Genomic DNA, 20,006 nt, shown 5'->3' on the forward strand with positions numbered 1-20,006 from the left:
TGGCCAGGCTCAATCAGAAACTCTCAGGCCCTATAAGAACAAGTGTGAGACTCCCTCAGACCTCTGGATCTTCTTCTCATGTGGCAAGTACCCCTCTTGGTGTGTTAACATGCATCACACTCCATTCCTGCTCTAAGCCTTGCCCCAGGGTGTGACAAGCTCTGGTGGGAAGCCAAAGAGATGCTGGTGCCTCTCTGGATCCAGGGGTCTCCTGATGCCTGGTGCATTGGTAAGGTAAGAAAAAGCCTGAGCAGTCAGGACACTGTGTTGTTCTTCTTTATTTACCAGTAAATGCCTGAATAGCCAAAACCACATCATTAATTTATAACTACCTGCTCTGAAATGCATTTGTAATTTTTGTAATACGTACACTTATTTTTCTTTGCATATTTTATTTCAATTCATGTTTCCCTAGTATACCCATGGATACTTGCAAGCCTAACTCCCATTGATATTAAGCTCTCTCCTGACTGTGAAAAGAGGTCTCAGTAAGGTCATAAATAATGTTTATAGGCCCTGTGAGATTCTTTCTCATTGCCATGGTTGTATGAAGTCATGTGAAGTGGCCTCAGTGTACCTTGTCTGGTCTCATTCATGTCCGTAAACACTGGCAAGCAACGTTGGTGTGTTAATCTATTTTTCACCTGTGAAGCACTTGGGTTTGAATTTCATCCTTCGTATATTTTGCATTAAAAAATGCTTCTGGAAGCACAGAGGGTAATTATTCACAATCTTTGTTGCTGCTGCCCCTTTTGATTGTTCTTAGTTTGTTTAAACCCACAGGAAATGTTTTTCATGTATCCTGGTACTTCTATTTGCCTGGAACAACCTCAATGTTGTACACAGATTTTCCAAAACCAATGGAAAAACCCCACAAAAAACATAGTATCTACTTAAATGCATTCTGATTTATGTTCTGGTGGGCCCCACGCTGTTTGGAAAGATTCACTTTCTTCTCATTGGCTGAAATTTTTTTAATGCATAAAATCCAATTACATATATCATGTACATCACATATTTTATGCCTTTACTCTCAACAGTTCTGTAGTGTGACTGTGATATAGTCAATATCACATAAAATAGATACTAAACAGATACTTTATTTTGTACAAACAAGGATTTTATTTCACTGGTGAGGTAAATTGATTTAAAGAAAAATACATCTAAACTCTTAACCTGGGCAATATAGAATCTATGTATTTTTCACTGTTCAGCCCTGAGCATCAAACAAGTGAATTTACTCACTTTTTAATTTACCATTTCCCTGTCAAAAGTATTTTGGAATCATCCAGAAAAAAACCCAAAGATCCATCCTAGTCACTTACATCGACCTGAGCATAACTCACTTCATCCAAAAGAATCCAAAGACATTTCAGAAGATCCAATTCTATTAACATATTTACACAAATAATCCTACTGGGCTTGGTTTTGTACTGCCTTGTATTTTCTGTAGCTGTTTTGGTCTCTGACAGAGGCTGTGAAGTGATTCTTCTCCCACCTGGAAGTATTTAAATGTAGTGCCTAAAACCTCCAATGCTGCTGTCATTAGAAAGAGGAGCATAGTATCCCTGACAGAGTAAGATGGAATAGGATCAGACCTGAAAACTGTGAAGCACAGAATGGAATCAGTTGCTTCTAAGTTGCAGGGTAAACACCTTGCACTTATATATATATATATATAAATTAATATAATGAGCACTTTTTCCATAACTATCCAAATAAAATAATCTTTTCCAGCCAAATGATGCTACATGTAAAGGCAAAGTAAGTTAGCTTTGATATCAAGATGAAATTAACTACAATAACATAAATTTCTCTTGAAATAGAAGTATGGGTTACAAAAATAAATAAGGTTATGCTCAGAAATAAATGTCTAATAGCTCTGGGAGGCAAGGTTTTGGTCTATTGTTACTTTCTGAGTTACATATTTATTTTCTGCTATGGATGGCAAAATATAAGCTAGCTGTCAGGCAAATTTAATGAGTATTTTTGGGTTGGGGTTTTTTTTGGTTTGTTTTTTTTTTTTTTTTTTTGCAGGTGCCATATTTTCTCAAGAATCAAAACAACCTGATTTTTGCAGTCAAGGAAAAGAATGTCAGATTGTTCAACACAGTAGCAATCACAATACAAATTGCAGGCAGCAAGCAAAATCTGACCTGTGTGGTCCAGGAGTGAGGACTGTTAATGTCCATTCTGAAAAAAAATACATATATTCTGCAGTACTTTATTAATTGATCTTGAAATATTTATTAGTTTTATTGAATGCATACATCATGAATCTTATTTTCTATCTACCGACCACATGGAAATGATATGAAACATGAATGCAGGGGGAGCCTAATAATCTAGCTGGGTAGCTGAATTTGGTAATAGAGGGCACTCAAAGCAGACACAAAATCCTCCAGACAAGAACTAATTGCTGGAAGTTGAAGACAGACAAATTCAGACCAGAAATAAAATGAAAGTGTCGTAACAATGGGGATAGTCACTGAAGTTCAGCACACAGGGCTTATGAAGAATTCTCCACCACTGGAAATATGATTGTTGGGTGTTTTTTTTTTTAATATATGCTCTCTTTCAAGTACTGATGTGGGGTCTAAAGAAGGACTTTCTCGTAGTGAGTTCTAAAGCCTGTATTACACAGGTCTTCAGACTAGATGATCACCATAGAGCCATCTGAACTTGAAATCTATGAATCTGCATGTTGAAACAGCTTTGAAATCAGTGTTCTGATGGGCACTTGTCCCAGGTAGATGCTGAGAGTTCTGGGGTAATTTATATTTTGACCCATTTCCTAGATTCAGAGCTTCTGTTGTAGAATACTCTCGTGACCCGCTTCTGCAGTTGTCTCCACTTCTGACAATAGCGGCATTTTCTCATATCTTTTTTCTCTTGCTTGCAGGTAAGATGCTGTTGTGCAAGGTGAACTTTGAAAAGGCAGTCTAGATTCAGAAGCTGCTCTTCAGCTGTCTAACAAGAAAAATGCCTGTGGGCTGAAAATAGAATGGTTGATCTAGATCTGGCTGATAGAGTGGTTACACGAAGGATATCTCAGCTAATCTTCAAATACAGAACAAGGACAACATTGATAAAAGAACAATGATTAGGAAAGCTTGCAAGGTGAAAGAAACGGTAACAGAAAGGACTAATTCTTGCCTACAGCTATAACTGCTCCCTCTTCAGCATCTTGTTAGATGTGTGGGTTTTGTATCTTTTTGACAGATGGGCGAGAAAGACAAAACCTACAGGAGGATCCAATTTACCAAATAGAGCTGTCAACTTTGTGCGTCGCTTGTGTGTGACTGGAGATTACTAGAGATCCAAATAGTTCATTTTCGTCACATCAAAAGGAAGAATGAGTCTCATTGACCCATTCTCACAGCTTGTAGTGTTTAGGATATCAATCCATTCTTCTGCAGTCAAGGTCATAACTTCATTCTGAAGTTGTTTGTGCCTGCCAGATCCTTCCATATTGCATATGAAAAGCGTACCCCATATGTTGTGAAAAAAGCCTGCAGGAACCGACAAAGATTCCTTGGTATTACTAAATGGAATAAGAAACCTTAATTGTAGTATGCAGTCTATTTGCCCCCAAAGAGATCCATCTTCCCAGAGATCTGCTCCACAAGCATGTCCATCCATCCCTTCAGTGCACAGCTCCCCATCCACACTGTGCACTGACTTGATACTGGCAGGACGTGGCAAATACTGAATTCCCTCGTTTCCCCTCTTATAATCTTAACACAACCTTACCACATCCTTCCCCTACTTCTGGCTTCCAGCACTGTCTATAACAGCATCAAAGACTGCAAAGCCTCAAAAATTAAAAGATGGGGCAATTATAGCCTAAGGGGGCAAAGTCACAGACAGTTGAAGGTGGAAGGAAAGGTTAGGGCTTGTCATGGATGGGCAAAGATGCTCTCCCCACAGCAGTGCTGAGGAGGGACCCCCATGGGGGCTTGCAGCATTCATGTTATTCTTGCCCAGGGCCCTGCTGAAATTAGTGTCAGTCTCAAAGGAAACATGCAACCCTTAAAGATACAAAGCTAACTATTTTGCAAGTACAGACTATATGCACTATGAACCAATGATTAAGAAGTGGACATCAAATCATTGATTTGAAAGAGATTTTAAAGATGCAAATTATAGAAAGGTAATTTTGTTGTTCTTGTGTAATATCACTGGGAACAGCAAAGTAATGTCATCATTTCCTACTTAGAGCTGGATGAAGAGCACATTTGTTTGAAGATCTACCAGGACTGTGCTGGTACTGAGCATTCCCATCTGGGGCACAAAGAATTCTGTGTTTGCCATGATGTCTAGTACTTGTGAGTCAGTCTCATACCAGGTCCTTCTTCTGCTATGAAAAAGGCAATGTCAGGACGTTCCGTCTACTTCCCTGGGATCTGTATCAAAATGGAAATTACCCTCAAAATCACTTTAGGAGAAGAAAATGGCAGTCTTTAAATTTTAAGAACCATATGGGAAAGAAAGGCTTAAGCTCAGTGCTTCTATTTCTTTCTCTCAACTGAAGATGACAGTAGTCTCGTTGTTTTTCAAGTTTCTACATCACAGTTTGCTTATATCTAGGAGAAAAAAAAAACACACACAAAACCCAACCAACCCTTGTATGACATGTCTGGCCTAAGCTGACAAGCATACTGCATGGGTGATTTATATTTAGAGCAAGGCCCAGAGGTGTCTAAAGCAATCTACTTTCAAAAGTAGAAGTTGTCATATTCTAAAACTGCTCCTAAAGAAAACTGGACCTCAGTGTTATTTTCTGGTTAAATTATACAATACTCAGAAGAAAGGGCAACGTTTGAGAACAAACATGCGATGCCCAGAGTTTATTGAGGCACCTGATTTCAGGATGCTTTATGCTTAGAGGTGAAAAGTCAAAGCAATTTTGTTTTAGTCAGTGAGTTGTATGAACAGTGTTTATGCAAGTGATAGACATTCTTACAGAAGTTACTGGCAAGTGCATTGACTGTAGACGGCTGGCTTTTGGGGAATTATCTTTGCCTTCTTCCATGTGATGCTCATGGCGGAAGTGCTGCATTGGGTGCTATTTTTTAAGTTGATGTCTTCCTCACAGCTGCTGGAACCACAGCATGTCCCTAGGGCATGTTCTCTGCCTGAGCCTCTGTCTTTTGCAGCTACTGTCCTTTCAAAGACTTCACATCACAGTGCTTGGGGAAGATGGGAAATGAAAAGGCCTCCTTGTGGGACATTTGATTGCTCAGGGTTAACTCTTGGGGTTTTTTTCCAAGCAAATGTTTCTTCTCAACTGGGTGTGTGTTCAAAGATTGTCATGTTTCATGGTTGAGATATTCTGGTGATCCTCAGTCACCCTCTCACGTAATATGAGGGATTTCACTCCACAATGGCAAAGAAAGCATCCAAATTTTCCTGAGGATAGGTAAAAATAAACTGAGGAAGTTTCTTCTCTTCATACTCATCTGCATAGCAAACTTCTAAACATTTATGGCCTTCTTTGTAAAAAGCATGAAGCAGTCAGGTGTCGTGCCTGATACTCATGGCCACTATCAATGGCCTTCTCATCAAAAAAGTTCCTTTCCACTGCCATTAGCACCCTAGAAGTGAACACATGGGATCTGTTATATTTAACTGATGTTGTTACAGCACACCTAATGCTATGACAGCTGAATATTTACTCAGAAGCCTTCTCAAGGGATCAACATGTTTTGATCATTTCTTTTTCCATTTTAAACAATTAAATATGTAGATATATGAAGCAATGATTTTCCTTTGTCCATACTTCTTTGCGCTCCAACTTTCAGCCTGAAAAGAGCAAGCTCTTTTGAACTGAATGCCACAGGAAAACTCCCAGAAATGGACCAAAAGATTTTGTATTCTTAAGGATTTGGGAAAATCTGTGGAGAAGTCTGGGAATTCTACTTTAAGTCTTGGAAGCAGCAACTACAACTTTGTCTGAACGCCAGAAGAGGAAAACTATTTTAAAAAAAACCTCCAAAACCAGCTAACCTTGGAAGAAGTGTGGTCCATTCTTATCTGCTCCTGTGCCTCTGGTCCTCTGGTTTACTTCCATGGTTCTGGCACTTTGCTATCTCAAGTTTTTGTTTTTGTTTTTTTTTTTTAAAAAGCTACTGGCACATATTTACACTGAATTACTTCATTAAAAAGCCAGGGAGGAGAATTTGCTTTGAAAAAAATGTTTTCTCTTTCTTTTTGGCAATATATATGTATTACCTCTCTGTTCAGTGGTACTCCCCAGGTACTGAAGATGTCTTAGTCAGACCCGTGCTGTAACCTCACATCACACATGGCCTGTGTTACCTCTCAGAAACAGACCATTTAGTACATATTCTTGAAACTGCCATTTAGGATAGTTGCCAGTGTGGCACTCCATTGAAGCTTCCAGAAGGAGAAGACACTCATTTCTCTTCACAACATCTTTTTGCTGCCTGAATGAATCTTTATGCATCCGGTGTATGTATCTTTGTGTATTCATTCTGAAGTGCCATTACAACCAGGAGCTCTGAGTTTTTTGTCAACTTGCAATAAAATATTTCTCAGGAATGTGGAGTCCTTCGTGCTATATAGATTATCTCACAGTGACAAGATGCTTGGTGTGCCTTACTGAGCAATATAAGGGCAAGGTGAAAATCCTGTCCAGAAAGCTAATTGTGAAGATGTTGCAACCACGAACATCCGATGCCTGGCTGTCAGGGAACTATTCATTTTATAATCCTCCATGACAATAAATAGCAGAAGTGGAGGATATCAGCATATGAGAAGGACTCACCCCTGCAACTGCAGACTGGATAAACCTATCAAGCTGTTGGAGAGGGAAGGAAGGACCTAGAAATAAATGGAAAGTGGGATAAAATATGGATTTAACAAAAATTGATTGACCTGAAACTAATGAGCTTTCAGTTCCTTAGAAAATGTCACTTTTTTTTTAATTTACCTCTCAGGGCCCCAGTTGCCTTGCCAATAGGCTGCCACTAGCTGGGTGCCCGCTTCCCTGTGCTTCCTCGTGCTGCCTCTACTCTCATGGGTAAGTGCCCCAGATACAAATCCTGCAGCTGTAGGAGTAGGACTAGCACAGAGCCCTCAGGAAAGGAACTGAGAGAACAGCGAGTTATTTCCATTCAGGGAAGTCCCCTGAAACTTTGCTCAGCACTCTTAAGCCTACTTATCCTGCCCAGTCATCCTCACACTTCCAGCTCTCCTTTCTCCTAGCTGGTGTTCTGCAGATAGCAGGACTCCAGCCTTCACCCACTGATTCCTGGAAAGAAGCAGCCCTGTGGTAGCACCATTTGTTGGGAGATGAACAGCCATGGCCAGAAAGTGTTGCAGTGCAGGGCTGTGGTCCATCGGCAGCCTCCCCACTGACTGAAAGACAATGCTAGGAGAGAAAACAAAGACAAGAAGTACAAGACAAACATTCAAAAAACACTTTTAAAGTCTAACTTCACAAAAACAGTTGTTGTCTTCATCTTCTGTAACTCATTTGCTTTCTGGCCCAGGGAGTCATGAATCCCTGTTTCCAGATTCAGCAACTTGCAGTTTGTTGCACACCTTCAGAGGCTGAAGGTCGAATGTTCTGAACTTTCCCAAATTAGCACTTCTGCCATTAGTTTATTTTACAGAGGGGGACTCTGTAATGATAATGACTCTTCCCTGAAAGAATATGCAGATGACATCTCCAGAAGATGTTCTTAAGCTGGCCAGCTCATGCAGGGTGAAATCTCCAGGGAATTCCAGTCACTTGTGGTTTCTGTCTGTCTGCTTTGACACTTTGCAGCACACTTTTCCAGGCACTGGAATGAGCATTGGCACCTATCTTTTCTGCTACATGTGATTTCCTTTTATGAGCTAGGCACTTATTAGACCTAGCCCCAAATGTTTAATGTTACCCATTTGACACACAGCTAAATCTGTTTGCAGGGAGTTACCTGTAGGTAGCAACCTCCACCTTTCTGCAAATCAAAATTAAAATCATAGCTAAGTAAATATTTTTTCTATAATTTAAAGTCAAAATCATCACAGGTGGAACTATGTGTGAGTGGTCCTTTTGAAATCACTGGGATTAATTTCACTAATAAAGTAGCACACGTACTGAAGTGTTCCCTTGGGCCTCCTTTTTCTCTATTTGTAGAACACCTGCAGGAATTCTCTTTTGTTTACTTAATTTTCCAAATTATACAATGATTTTAAGTTGCAATTTTCTGAACTGGTTGTGAACTGTTTGTGTGTTAACGTGCGCATTTATTCCTTTCGAAGATTACAAATGATGGTAATGAATTAAAGTCTCTGTTTCATTTTCACATCATCAATTTTTTTCTCCCACTCTTCACATCTGAATACACACATCCACCAAGCATTCACACAGCAATCTAAATGAGAGGCTGGAAGCTCAAGGTACTTCCACACCAAAGGATCGGTAGCAAGGTACTGAAGTGGGCACTGGGGAGATCACTCTTAACTTTCCCTCCCCAGTATAAATATAGGCCTGCACATCCCTTCTTGTTATGCAAGTATCAGTCTGACCACTCAAGATAAATGGAGAAGGGTAAGGAGGCTCATTACTGAAGAAAACGCACTGTGTATGTTGTGCACACTACCCTTAGGAAACATGACCAGGGGCTCCTCTTACCACGTGCATTCAACAGATGTAGTCCGTGTTTCCCAAGGTAAGTCCATGCAGGGCTTACACCCTGTGAAACGGGGAGCTGAAGAACTCTCTACAGCTGTCTGATACCTTCAGTTCCCACTCGGTTTAATTCAGCACATCAGGTTGGTTCTTTTCTTGTTGTCCTAACAAACCTTGATTATATTTTAATGAGAAAGTTCTTTCCCAGCATGTAGCCTTAAATTTGCTTTTCAGCAGGTGGCTTATGGTTTAACTCAAAAGTCACTATGTAAATCCTGACAGTAGATTATACTAGTTAATAATATAACACTCAGGCCTTGGGACTTAATCTTAATGATTCATTTTCCTTTTATTATTAATAAATTCTGCCCAGAGAAAGCCTGGGTGAGGAAAATAACTTGGTCAGAGTTCTTTCTGGATTCTGAGTTCCTCTGACCCATTATCTATTAATTATGTCTCACTTTTGTACTTTTGTAGAGCAGTGACTTTAATGATTTTAATGAGCTTTATCACAAGTGAGCGAGATACATAATTTCTCAATTTCAGTGCACCCTGTGAGATATTTGGCTCCCTGACTCAGGGGAGCTGAAACCTCTCAGCACCTGACAGAATTAAATCCCAGCTTCTATGAAATGCTGCTGTGGAGAGTAACTGACTCCCTAAAACCTTTAAAGTTAAGGCTCTTTCATTACACATGTGGAATCAGATGAGCAAAGGTTACCGGGGTTTCAACAGCTGGGACTAACCCTGTGTGTGAACAGCTGGTTTTGAAACTGAGTAGCCCACACAAGGAGTACAAGAAAGATTACACCAAGGTTCTATATTGATTTTCAAGGTAGTTAGAAAAGGAAACTGAATTCAGAGAATGACACAAGGTTATACAAGTTTGTGGTTTCTCTCTGAAACAGTTTGGTAGAAATCCTAACTATCATAGCATACTAAACTTGCAGTAACAGTTATTTTATAGGACTTATTTAGGAAAGAGTAACATTCAAGTGACATGAGACAGTAGTTTTAAATTATGTCTTTGCAATTTGTGTAGCTGAGGGAATGGAGGAGCTTCACAGATGAGATGGGAAGGGTCCACAGAAGAAGAGCCAATGACACATACATAATTTCCTTCTTTTCTTGTTCCAGAGGTTCACTTTTTTCTGAGTACTTAAGAGAAGGGTGTACCAGCAGCTTAAGAGAATCAGCCACCATTAGGCTTCTTCCCTGAGATTAGTTTTATATTAATGCTACTCTGCTGACTCCATCAGGATTGCTTCTGCTGTATGAGACAAGAAAACAGGAATCTTTCTCCTCCCATTACGCATGCTGGGGCTTTACACAAAGGAGTAAGTCTAATGATCTAATTAATATTAATGGTATAAGAATCCAGAAGCGATATAGAAAACATATATTAAAGAATCTTAGAAAAATTGGTATGGTCTGGTGAAAAGGGAAAGCATTTTCTTTAATGTGCAATTTGCCAGCACTAAAATACAAATATATTGTGAGATAATCTCCCACAAAATAGCTGTAATACTGTAAGAATAAAAACCTACTCATATGCTTGCAGACTCATAGGATCTCAGAGTATCTCTTCAGAGTGTACTCACCGACCACTAAAAAAACCTTTGTTGTGTCTTAATACTGTAATAGAAATGGTGACTTACGTGTTCTTAAAGAGCAGAAAGGGCAAACCCTTGAAGAAAGAATGAGGTTTAGCCTCAACAGAATACACACTGGAATAAAGGCCAACAAACATCTGGACCTGGCAAGCCAGTTTAGCCTCATATATACCCTCATGTCAGTATGAATATGTACTAGCAAACTGATTTGTGGCAGTGATTCTTTACACTCTTGCTCTGAACACATAACCTCATTTTTCATATTTTTATGGAAATACAGCTTTATCCTAAGTTACAGGGGATGCTTTGCTGGGGATTTTTTTTCTGGGGAGGGCAGAGAGAGTGGAGTTGCAAACCTTACATGTATACCGCACACTGAAGTGCATGTTTGAGAGCTAGTGGAGCCCTGACCTGTGCGCTTTCCATCTGCAATGCTAGCACTTGTAGGTTGCTGTATTTTGAAGTGCCTACACTGTTCTGCTGAAAGATCACACTGTAGTGTACACAGTCCTGCTCATGCCTAAATTATCCACAACACATTAACGGAAACCTGGTGCTGATTGTGTTCAGGCCCTCCTGAGACAACCACTTACTGGGCTTAAAGGTTTACTTTTAAAATACAGATTACTGGCTGAGACAACAGGCTTGGACCTATGTTTAAGCGATGGTGAGACATATCTTAATTGTTTTAATGTCTCCAATTCAGCATCGAAGGTCTGTGTCACAAAAACAATGGGGAAAAGCATGTATTTTTAAATGGCTTAGATCCTAGAACATTTTAAAACGTGCTGAGAGTATCGATTCTCCTTCTTATGCAAATTCTGCTTAGTATGAAAGGATGATTAAAAGGTGGCAGAAACCCACATTTTTACTTTCTTCCTTCTAGGCTTGTCTTGCCTTTCCTTTTCACAGAATCATAGAATCATTTAGGTTGGAAAAGACCCTTAAATTCATCAGATCCAACCATTAACCTAACACTAGTAAGTCTACCACTAAACCATGTCCCTAAGTGCCACATCCTCCACCCCCATCATGTTTGAGGAGCCTCGTATTTGTTCTACCTAGCGGTCATTTATCTACAGCCAAAGTAGTTTGCTGTGCCCGGCGAGAACAGTCAGAGCATAGCAACGTGCTGAGCAACGGCTGCACCCATCACTGTGGGAGCCCCCAGAGTCATCATCTGAGCTTTGGACATGCATGGCTTCTCAGGAATTCCTTGGTGTCTGACCACATAAGCATTTGCTAATATCACAGTGGCAGAGATGCTGCGTGACTGACCAGCCAGCCTCTCTTGCCCTGCAACTACATACCAAAGCCCTGTGTAATTAAACTCTAACCAGCATCCACTTTGGAGAGGTAAGAGGACTGGCATGGGACATTTCACAGTGATGCTAAGCAGGTACAGTGTTCTAACAGGATAACTGGGACCCAAGGCCGCCCAGCAAAACAGACCTCAGCAAACCCCTCACAGTTTGCTTGGAATTAGTATCTGTCTTGGTCACAAGGGCCCTGACCGAATGGCTCAAGAAATAAAGCATGCTCTGTATTTCTCCTCATTGGACTAGCATATTATCCTCAATAATGCATTTTAATGTACTATGTGGGCAGGAATACTTTTAGGCAAGGTTTTACAAATAACGTCTTATTCTAGACTATTCTGGTTCTGTTTTGTTGTTGGGTTTTTTTTAATGAATTTTAATTTTCTCATTCAGTGGTTGTGACTTAACCACTTTATTTTCACCAAATAGTTGGTAATTTTTGTTCTGGAACACTTTGTGCAGTTTGTCACAGGAGGATGATATCTGTAACAGTCCAGCCTAAGCCAATCAAGACAGCTGCAGTAAGCAGCCTTTGGATTCCACCTCCAGCTGCTGAGCCCTTCATCTCTTTCCTTAGGTGGCCACTGTGGTGCAGTATGGGTACTGCCTGTGCCCCACTGACTTGGCACATTCCAGTCTGCAGGCCTGTTTGGGTACCCACCTGTAAAGAAAGGTTTCAGACATTTCTCTTCAGAACAAGCGCTTTGATGAAACTGCCTCAGAAGCCCCTTGCAAGTACCTGTTGGAGCGAGTCGAGAGGAGGGCCACAAAAACGACCAGAGGGCTAGAACGCCTCTCCTCTGAAGACAGGCTGAGAGCTGTGTGTTCAGCCTGGAGAAGAGAAGGCTCCATGGAGACGTTTCAGAGGCCTTTCAATATTTAAAGGGGACTTATAAGAAAGATGGGGCAAACTTTTTACAAGGGCCTGTTCTGATAGGACAAGGGGTAATGGTTTTAATCTAGACGAGGGTAGATTTAGACTAGATATAAGGAAGAAATATTTTACAATGAGGGTGGTGAAACACTGGAACAGGTAGCCTGGAGGAATGGTAGATGCCCCATCCCTGGAAACGTTCAAGTTCAGGTTGGATGGGGCTCTGAGCAACCTGATCTAGTTGAAGATGTCCCTGCTCATTGCGGGGGGTCGGGGGCAGGCGCTGGAGTAGATGACCTTTAAAGGTCCCTTCCAACACAAACGATTCTATGATTCTAAGCAGTGTGACACTCATGAACACTCAGTAATTAGTTTGTAAGAAAGGGAAGACTAATCTTCTGCCATCACAGCTTAGTTCACACTTTGGGGTAATAAAAGCTAAGGGAGAAGGAAAAAGGATCAAGAAAACCCTGATTCACTTGCTGTCTAATTTCTGAGCACCGTGCTCCTGCCAGGTTATTTCAGTCCTAGGAACTGAAGTCTGTCAATCTCATCTCTTGTAGTACTAGTCTGGAAAGTGCTGATACGTTCAGTTAGCCAGTATCAGAAGGAAGAAGGTTTTGTGGCCACCCAATGGGATTCAGATTCCCAAGTGTAACTCCCGGTGCGAAGGAAGTAATCTTTGCTTTGCCTTTGAGTATTTAGGCCTTGCTTTCTTCTTTTGTTTGTAGATCTTCAACTATGATTTTGAAGAAGGCTGTTAAAGGTGTTGCATTTGCAACTAAGGATTTCACAATTTTATTAGCATGTTCTTCCTCTCTATCAACCTAAATCCTGCATGAAAGAGGCTTATAAATTCAAGTTTCTTGTATTGTGTTCAGAAGGAACCAGGATGGGCTTGCCTTCATCTTGAATTCCACTTCAGACTCCACCAGGTACTGTCCTCGACAGCAGATGCCAGGATGGATTGCAGAGGGAAAAACAGACGGAGAGAAAGAGAAGCATGTAGGCAGGCCCAAGCCCACCCTGAGGCTTAAAGACTAATGCTGAAAAATTAGAACACACACAGTTTTAGAAAGGGAATAGCCCAACAAGTAATGTGTAGTGTGTTCCCACTGACTTCATTAAAAGACTTTACTATGTGATAGGCGTCCCACATAGTATTCATAGTAGTCCAAGATTGTCTGAACAAACTGTGGGAAGCATACTGTGAGTGGTACACCTGGCGGGAAAGCAGTTGAAGCAGGGCTCTTGACAAGGTTTCTCTTATCTGGATGTTTAGGTGTGACTAACCCCAGAACCATGGATGAAACCACCTGTGACTTTGACAGTCAGAGATGAGGAAAGAATTCCTGCAGGCCCTGTGAAAAGATCATTTATATCAATTTTGTTTTTTCTTACCTAGCTTGAATGTGAATAAGCTTCTTCCCCCTTCCCCTCCTTAGACTAACTAGAAAAGCATTGTTTTCTTGCCATTCCTGAAACATTTAAGGTATCTCACAAAGAACAATAATACTATCATAGCGTGTGATATTCAGATACTTCTGATGTGCACGTGCTATTTGTGAAAATTATGGGAAAATACTGAGAGTAATCAGAAAACAGCATTTATACACCTGGCACAAGGAGCATTGGGAGTGCCTGTGGACATCTGGGGAGATACTGAGGAAGACAAAGCTTGCTTTCTGCTACAGCGAAGGGAAAAGTTTAGATGGGTGTGGGCAGCAAAAGGTTTGTTTTCTCTGTGGGACAGGAGGGTTTAGGGAAATTATTTGTTTCTTTGTACCAGTACAGGAAATGTCTTTGTTTATGCATGTATCTGCGGCAGTGGAAGAGGCAAAGTGATGGATTTTTTTATATTTTGTTTTTTGTCTTAAGCACAGGGGAAGGGGAGATTTATTTTTCTGTCTTTTCCTGTGGAAAGGGATGGAGGGAGGTCTGCCTACATTATCTACCAGCTGTTTCAGAAAGTCAAATATGTGTGTCTGCACAGACTTCAAAAAGGGTTGAGCGTAGGTAGGGGAGTTCATTTCAGCGCTGTCCCAAGCTGAGCAAATGTTTAGATGTCTATTTTTGGCTCTAATGACGTTCTAACTGACAAACCAGGAATTCAAAGCATTGTATTCCACAAAGCACGTTGTACCTTTTGGAAAACAAGGCCAATAACGCCCCCCGCACTCTCACCTCCCTCATTCTCCGTTGTGACTCCAGGGCAACCCCAAAAGCTCTTTCCCCTCAAAGCCATTTTTCAAGTTTTCACTGCATTCCACGTTTCGAGTTATTGATCCTTCCCCCTACGCTGTCACCTTTGTCCTTCGTGTGACAGAAGTGATCCCTGCTGCCTGAGGAACTGGTGAACCCCCAGCTTCTCTCCCCCCCCCTCCCCCCGACTCCCGCCCAGCCGACGTCCCCGCCGCCATCGGCCCCCTCCCCGCCGCACACACCGGCGCTGTCGGGGCGGGGGGCCGGCCGGGCTGCTGCCCCCGGGGGTCCCAGCCCCACAGGGCGGGGGACGACGGGGCAAGGTGCAGGCTGCCTGCCGCCGGCCAAGATGGCTGTGACCCCGGGGGTGACCAACGGCTGGGCGGGCACGCGCGCCCCCGCTGCCCCCCCACGCCCAGGGCCCGGCGCACGGCGGCCGTTGGGCGCGGGGCCGCGCTCCCCACCCCGCGCCCAGGGAACAGCGGGCGCTCGGCGGGAGCGGCGGGCCCGGCCGCCGCCGCGGAGCGGAGCGGAGCGGAGAGGTAGCGGAGGGGAGGGGGCGGCAGGGAGGGACGTAGGGAGGGGAGGCGGCCGATGGGGCGGGGACTGTCCTTCCAGTGCGCTGTTTGTCCCTGTTCCGCCGCGGGAGGAGGAGGGTCCTGTCCGGCCGCCTGCTGCTGCCCCCTCCTCCGTGTGAGGGGACCGGGGCGACCGGGGCGGGGGTGGGGGAGGTGATGAGCTTGGGCCGGGGGCGGCGGCGGCGGCGCGGCTGCTGCTGCTGCTGCGGCGGCGGGAGACGACGGCGGCCCGTTGGAGGGTCTGTCCGGCCGGCCCGGGGCCAGGGGGATGCAGCGGAGGACGCGTCTGGGTCTGGGTGTAGCTGATCGGAGAAGAGAAGCAGCCGCCGACCGGCGAGGCCGAGGAGCAGCGGGGGAGAGCCACCCTGACATGCCTTTTCCTCTCCCTCCTCTCCAGCGGCCATGTTAACCAGAAAGCCCTCAGCTAGCGCCGCCGCTGGTGCTGCCTACCCACCCGGTAAGGAGAGGGCCGCCGCGATCGTCACCGCGCCGGGCTGCGGGCTCCCGCGTCGCCACTGTCGCGCCGGGCCGGGCCGGGGGGGGGTGGGGGGAAGGCTCGGCCGCCCCACTGCTGCCCCCGCATCTGCCGCCGCAGCGGGGCCGTGTGTGTGGGAACAATGATCCACCCTCCCCCTGGCAACAGAGCCCGGGGGGCCGGCGGGGGGCTGCGTGTGCGGCTCCGGCGTGCTGCTGCTGTGCGGGGTGGCGAGTTCGCCTCGGAGAAGGGGCTGGGGAAGCAGGGGGGAGGTAAGAGACATCACTTAGAAAAAAGACCCAGGGAAAATTGGGAATCGCTGCGTTTGCCGGAGCGGCCGCGTTTGACAGGGGGCAGCGGTGCTCGTCTCCTCTTCCCGCTGCAGACTTGGGAACTCCTGGCGAGTCCCCGGCGGCGCCGGGATTTCGCCGGGCCAGACGGCTCGGGGGGGAGGGGGGGGCGGGCGGCCGTCCAGACCCGAGGCGTGTGCGGGGCAGAGCCAGCTCGTTCTCCCGGTTAGGCGCCTGCCGGTGGCGGGTTAATCTCGGATGAAGGGTTTAGCCTGGCGAGCGCGGCCCGCCCGCGCTATTAGCCGGATCGGTGCGTGAGTGCGCCGCGGCGGCGATTAGCTTTTAATGGCTTCTGCCTGAAGCAAGCCGGGCGGCGGTGCCTGCGAAGCGCCGGGGCCGCCGCCGCCCCGACGGCCGCGCCGCCTGAGGGGCCGCCGCCGCCGCCGCCCTCCGCGCTCACCCCTCTGCTCTCCGCAGGCAGGGCAGGGGACAGCGGCCGCCCGCTGCAGTCTTCCCCGGGCACCGGAGCCGGGGTCTCCCGGGCAGGAGCTGGGACCGGCCCGCCGTCGCCCCTCGCATTGCCTCCGCTCAGGGCCAGCAACGCCTCCCACACGGTGAGCCCGGGCACGGGGCGGGGGGCCGGGGCGGGGCGGGGGGGAGCGGGAAGGGGCGACCGAGCCCGGGGGCTTGCCGCGCCGCTGATTCCCTTGCGCTGGGTGTCCCCCGCGGCGGGACCGCGACCTCACGGGCACCCCGGGGCGGGAGAGGGCAGGGGCTGCGCCGGCGCCCCGTCCCGCCTGGAGAGGCGCTGGGTGCTTAAGCGAAGTGCGGTTCATTCCAGCGGACTCTGATTAAACGTGCCTGGTTTTTGTGAGGCTGAGACCCAGTGACTGCACTGAGAAGCAGCTTTCTCCCTCCCCAGCCCCCCTTCACTCTGGTTTTGTGTCTACTTTTAAGCGACAAATTCGATCTTCCACACTCACACAGAGGAGCTGTTCTGGTAAATGCATTTTTTGAGGTGACATTATTTTGGCAATGAGGTTAGTCGCTGTGATTAAAGGGTCTCATGAACTGTGGTGAAAATGAAGGCTGCTGCCTCGTTTTATGTCTGATCAGCTCAGGCCGATAGCTGTCTTCCCTAGAAATAGCTATCGTACGCAGGGACAGTGATTGGATGGATCTGACTTTACCGCTGCAGTAGTTTACCTAAAGAAATAAGCACTGATGGTATGAAAAGGATGTTATTTTCCGGTTCTGTGATATCTCACATTATCTCCCACTCCTAGTTAATCTACTAGGAATGAAACTTTGCAAGTATGCCGCTATATATGGATGAGAGAGGGTATCTCTGTCCTGAAGGCATGACAGAGTAGAGAGAAGGGTCTATATGCTGTCATGTTAACACTAAATATCTGAAATTTTTATTGCATACATTTCCTTTTAAATTATGAAAGATTTCATACTGATCCTGAAAAGCATTGATGGCATATTTTTCTTAGAATTAATGAGTTCTTAATGGATGCTCACATACTATCTTTGTAAACATATGGCAGAGCTTTAAATGGTAATGTGATTATGGACGAGTGGAAGGTGAAACTATGCATTTAGATATTAGGGTTTCAGTGACTTTCTATGTTGCTTCAGGGTTAAAAGCTTCTTATTCAAATCCATTTATAGCAAGAATTGGCTTAAATAAAAAAAATATCTGTATACGTAGCATAGTGTCAAAAGGAGTGATGAATATTCTGCAAATTCAAGGTGGAGCTGCATACTTGAGATCAACATCATTGTATATTTATGTAGCTAGGGTACATATCTGAATTGTTCCTGAGCAGCGAAGGGCAATTTTTTCACATTCATATACCGACCAGTTCAGTGCTGGTTGATTTTAGGGTTGGGGCAGAAGCTTAATTTTTTCATAAAAACAGAAGAGAAGGAATGTAGTACAAACAGCCTGGATACTGATCATGAAACTGCACATACAGATGGGCCCACAAATAACAGGGGCCCACATGTAAAAGATCCCAGACTTAATTTAGGATTTGTGAAAGCGTGGTGGTCCAGCTATATGTCTGGGACTGCTTACTAATTTTGGAAGAACAGAATGTTGCTATTTTTATACACAGATTTATAGGGGGGTGTGTGTATTATATATAGTGTCTGGGCATATATACATACATATAAAAAGATGAAGGCTTTATGAAAGCATGCAAGAGTTGTTAAAGTTACATTTCTGTTTCGACTTTTTATACACATATTGATATGTATGTATACATATGTTTTTATTTAGCATATGTGTATATTATACACATAGAGGTAAAATACTTACGGAAGCTCACAGGGTGATCAGGCATTATATTGCTGTGTTTCATGTCCCTCTAGATTTTGACTGTTGCAAACTCTGCCTTTCCTTTGTGATACAGAGCCTACTCTACAGTATTTATTTAGCCTTGGGTACTATTACAGAAATACCTCAGACTGCCTTTCTGAATTTTGTAGGTGGTTATTTTGTGGTTTGGCTAACATAACTTTTTGTGGTAAGGATCAGATGTGACATCAGAATGGTGGATTTTAACATTAAAAAAAAAAAGGGGGGAGGTATCTTTTATGTGATCTTTCTATAAACTTCAGGCCTGCTGACCTCAGCTGACACTGAGTGATTGAAACCATTGGTTTTACATCCCACTACTTCTTCCAGTCAGACCTATTTAAAAATGGAATATTTCAGTTCTCTTAAACCATTTTCCTTCTTTGTGTTCATTTGCTTATTCTGTTTTCATCCCTGTTGTATCTATGTGACTTCTGTAATAGCTAAAAATTGAGAGTGTTTTTCTTTGTGTTTCTAGCTTTCAGAAGGTACAGTTTGCCTAAGTGGTTGAACTTTCTGGTGGCTGGGTGTAAGCATGTGCATTGTATACACACAGGCTGTGAGGAGAGATTGAGACTGAAGATAGGTTTTTGTTTAAGCTAAAAAGCTTTTAATTCAGACAGAAAAGCAGCATACTACCTGTCATACTCCTTGCAGTAGTGACTTGTGTGATCTAGCCTCCAGTGAAACTGTGGTTTAATACTTTCAAGTGAAGTTGCATTGTTTGGTAGAATACAGTAGCATGGGTAGAAGAGGGGAAGATGCTGTTTTATACAGGCTTGGTGTAACAGGGCAGAGGTTTTGGCTGCGGTCTCTGCAATCACAGCAACCTTTGTTGATAAGCAGGCTGTTGTGTATTGTACCAGGGAAAGGTTTGGTTTATTAAAAAAAAAATAAATAATTGTGGCTTCATCCTAGGCTTACTTCTGTCAGCTTCCATCCCTGACTATCTTTTTGGCTCATGATGGAAAATGTGAACTCATGTCCAACCCCTTGTCCTCTTCATTTTCCTCTCCAAAGTCATTGATTTTTCTTTTGAAGCCTTAAGTTCTTGCCTTGATGATTAGAACCTTTTTCCATTCATTCTCTCCTGTTTCATTGCAGTGTTCTTACATCCACTTGACATGCTGCGGTAGAGATTATCTTGCTTGCCTACTGCTGTGCTCACGTAAATCCTCACGGGTCTGTGAGTCCCACTCCCAGACTCTCGTCTGTCTTCTGCCTACCTCCATCTCTGTTCTGTCTTGTTTGGCATGTATCCGTGCATTCTGCAGTCTTCCTGTTTCTCTTGCAGTAAAGCAGTTTTAATCTTTTTCTCCTGTCTAATACTGTAACAACCACCCATTTACAGTACATGATTCAGTGCCCTCCCTCTTCAAGCCCTTTTGAAGATTTCCCTACAGCAAGCCTGTTTTCTTTTGCCACCAGGGATGAATGTCTATCCATATACTTTTGCATCAGTCATTCAGTCTTAATCTTAAAAATTTGAAATTATTTTTTTTAAAAAAAAACCTAATTTACATTGTAATGGGTCATAGATCCCTGGACTCTGCTGACATGAAGATCTGGTGGGTCACATGCTGAAAATTTTTATTGTGGGCAGCTGCTTTAAAGCGTGTAAGCCCAAAGAAAATATCTTTCTA

The 20,006-nt window shown here is 44.0% G+C and overlaps 1 protein-coding gene across 3 annotated transcripts in view; it reads left to right on the top strand.

Annotated features, from left to right (window-relative positions):
- The first annotated feature begins 8,549 nt into the window (after window positions 1–8,549).
- Window positions 8,550–20,006, top strand: part of DYRK2 (dual specificity tyrosine phosphorylation regulated kinase 2) — a 33,089-nt gene continuing 21,632 nt past the window's right edge. Inside the window, exons 1-3 of one of the 3 annotated variants that reach the window (XM_080390772.1) lie at window positions 8,550–15,194; window positions 15,628–15,687; window positions 16,473–16,609. In XM_080390772.1, coding sequence (XP_080246898.1) covers window positions 15,002–15,194; window positions 15,628–15,687; window positions 16,473–16,609 — 390 coding nt within the window. In that variant the 5' untranslated portion in view covers window positions 8,550–15,001. The other 2 variants (XM_080390774.1, XM_080390773.1) reach the window with 2 other exon arrangements.

Source organism: Falco punctatus (assembly GCF_963210335.1).
Source record: "Falco punctatus genome assembly, chromosome: 6".
NCBI classification, from domain to species: domain Eukaryota; kingdom Metazoa; phylum Chordata; class Aves; order Falconiformes; family Falconidae; genus Falco; species Falco punctatus.